Source organism: Solanum stenotomum, unplaced genomic scaffold (assembly GCF_019186545.1).
Source record: "Solanum stenotomum isolate F172 unplaced genomic scaffold, ASM1918654v1 scaffold11069, whole genome shotgun sequence".
Classification (NCBI taxonomy): domain Eukaryota; kingdom Viridiplantae; phylum Streptophyta; class Magnoliopsida; order Solanales; family Solanaceae; genus Solanum; species Solanum stenotomum.
In genome coordinates this window covers 205,888-208,705 of record NW_026021380.1, presented here as the reverse complement: position 1 = coordinate 208,705, position 2,818 = coordinate 205,888, and the positions used below count along the sequence as shown (strand labels likewise).

General features: G+C 40.0%; 1 protein-coding gene across 1 annotated transcript in view; it reads right to left on the bottom strand.

The window, feature by feature from the left end:
* Positions 1–299, bottom strand: part of LOC125849812 (uncharacterized) — a 4,430-nt gene extending 4,131 nt beyond the window's left edge. The window contains exon 1 of the mRNA XM_049529782.1: positions 247–299. Within this exon, the coding sequence (XP_049385739.1) occupies positions 247–299 (53 nt within the window). The remainder of the gene's footprint in view (positions 1–246) is intronic.
* Between the last annotated feature and the right edge of the window lie 2,519 nt (positions 300–2,818).

The following is a 2,818-nucleotide window of genomic DNA, read 5'->3' as shown; positions in this document are numbered from 1 at the left end:
TTTACACGAGTATACTTGTTAAAACTTTCTTCATCCATGGCTTACTGTTGCCCATTTCTTTTGACTCATCATGAAGTCATTAGTTCCCAATATAATTATGACCACCCAAGGGTCGTACCTTGTCCTAGAAACAAGACAGGATCGATTCACTCGATCCACCACTATAACTTTCCTTATAATTAATGTTTAACTCAAGCGTTCATAGTAGCAACCACTTGATTTCTCAATCGAGATTGCAACATCAACCTTCTGACCCGATTAGATGAAACAGCTGACAACTCAGATTTCTCCGCTTCCATATATCACTAGTACCACATCATGAACAACCGCTAAATCCACCACTAGAAGACATCAGATCCATTAAGAAGGTCGTACTCAAACGACCTATTCATTTACACTCATTAAATAGTTGCAAAACATTACCAAAGCACTTTAGTCTCTGGCCGAAATTGATATGCACAATTTTGTATGCCCGATCGATGGCAGAAGCAACATAGCCCATAACCCTAACCAAGATAACGCGAGTACCATCGTAGTCGTCATACAATGACCCTGTAATGATATACACCCACACTATAAAACCACCGTAAAACTTCTGATTTTGGTTGGTGCAACCTCATCATCATAATATACTACGCAATCCATTCCCTTATAACGAACTTCACAGACTATAGTTTCCAAAGTCGCAGCACTCTCAACATAGTCATTCTCTTACTTACACTATTCTTCATTGTCTAGCCACTTCCGTCGTATAAGTCACACAAGCACTATTCTCGTTGTTGAATAAATGACCGGAGAAATAAGACGTTCCTGAAGTCTCTTAATAAATGTTCATCTTCCAATACCATAAACTCAAAACACATCCCTTGGCCACAACCTTACTCACTCGTCTCGAAGAGAATTCCATGTCTGATCACAGTTCCTTTCCACAAGCCTATCACCTCCGCATCAAAACCAAATCTAACACTAAAATCACGCGATGACACCTAAACTCGCACCCACGCAGGACCAACCACGAGTCATTACAATGAGAGAGAGAACAGAGTGAAGTGATAAGAATTAGATCGGACCAAGGATGCACGATAGAGAATCAAGTAATAAAGATCTTTCCTAAAAGTAACCATAGCCTCTCGAACCTAAGTACAGATGTCTCTGTACCGATCCTCGAGACGCTACTTAGACTTGGCTTGTACACGTGAGACCTATGAACCTGGGGCTCTGATACCATTTTGTCACACCCTAAATCCGGATGTGATGGCACGTGTCCATTTTCCACCGGACACGTCAGCCTAACCCAACCACAACGATAAAGAAATAGAAATACGAGAATAAAAGATAATAAATAAGCGGAAAACTTTAATTAAGACTCAACACTACCCAAAATTTGGTTGTCACATGTACAAACCTCTAAATACATGATTCGAATAAAAATATACAAGTCTCAGAGTATAGTTCTCGAATAGAACAAAACTGAAAGTAAAGATAACTCAAGGGCACGTCTGGAATGAACCGCTACCTCTCGAGTATGTCCCGAAGCTCAATCTGCTAAAGAAAATACTAAGCCGAATCTGAGAGAGCTGTCAACGTACACAATTGTGTAGAAGCAAGAGTGAGTACCAAAAACCACAAGTACTCGCAAGTAACACTAAACTAAGCTAAACTAGCAGCTACAAACAACTCCTTTCAATCCCAACTGAACCACCAAAACTTCATTCTAACAGCGAACCAACAACCTATACTACACAATTCATAATCAACAGATATATCCAACAGTGTCTCAACATCAACCTCATATCCTCATATAAGAGCAAATAGATCATATATCACATAAAGAGGGGCAAATAGGTAAAATCCACACACCACAGACAAAGATGAAGTCAAATGCGATGCAAATGCAATAATGATGTCATGTAGTCGTGATGCATGTCTGTCCTACGATACACATCTGTTGACGTAATCAGTCCGCGCTGAATACTCAAATCAGAACCCATGGGGGCCACACATGGACCATGTATCACCGCCGGAACCAGATCCCATCGGCATCCAAATCGCTAGCCGGAGCTAGTCCATCTCATATATCTCTAGCCGGAGCTAGTCTCAACTGTGTCTCATATCCATCCATCCTCATATCAGTGTCTCAGAACTCATGCAACAGATAGTTCACACATGGGATGAATAATGAATATGCACATGTCATCAATCACAATCATATCACGATCACATCATAGTATTACACATCATCTGTCTCAATCACAACCATATCACGACCACATCATAGTATTACACATCACCTGTCTCAATCACAACCATATCACGACCACATCATAGTATTACACATCACCTGTCTCAATCACAACCATATCACGACCACATCATAGTATTACACATCATCTGTCTCAATCACAACCATATCACGACCACATCATAGTATTACACATCACCTGTCTCAATCACAACCATATCACGACCACATCATAGTATTACACATCACCTGTCTCAATCACAACCATATCACGACCACATCATAGTATTACACATCATCTGTCTCAACATCAATGTCTGTATCAATCATAGCCTACTCATGCTCTTCTATCCCCTCAATATCAGTTATCACATGACTTATTCAACAAATTCAAGTCACATATAACACATTTAGCTCGTTTTATTCCCCATCTTTCATTTACAACAATTTCAATCAACAAATAAAACCCATCCTCAATCCCCATTACTCCCCAACACAATTAGGAAAGTAGTCATGCGTAGTCTAAGAGTTTTACAAAGTTTGGAAGCCACTTGCCTTAAAACGAACTCCAAAAGT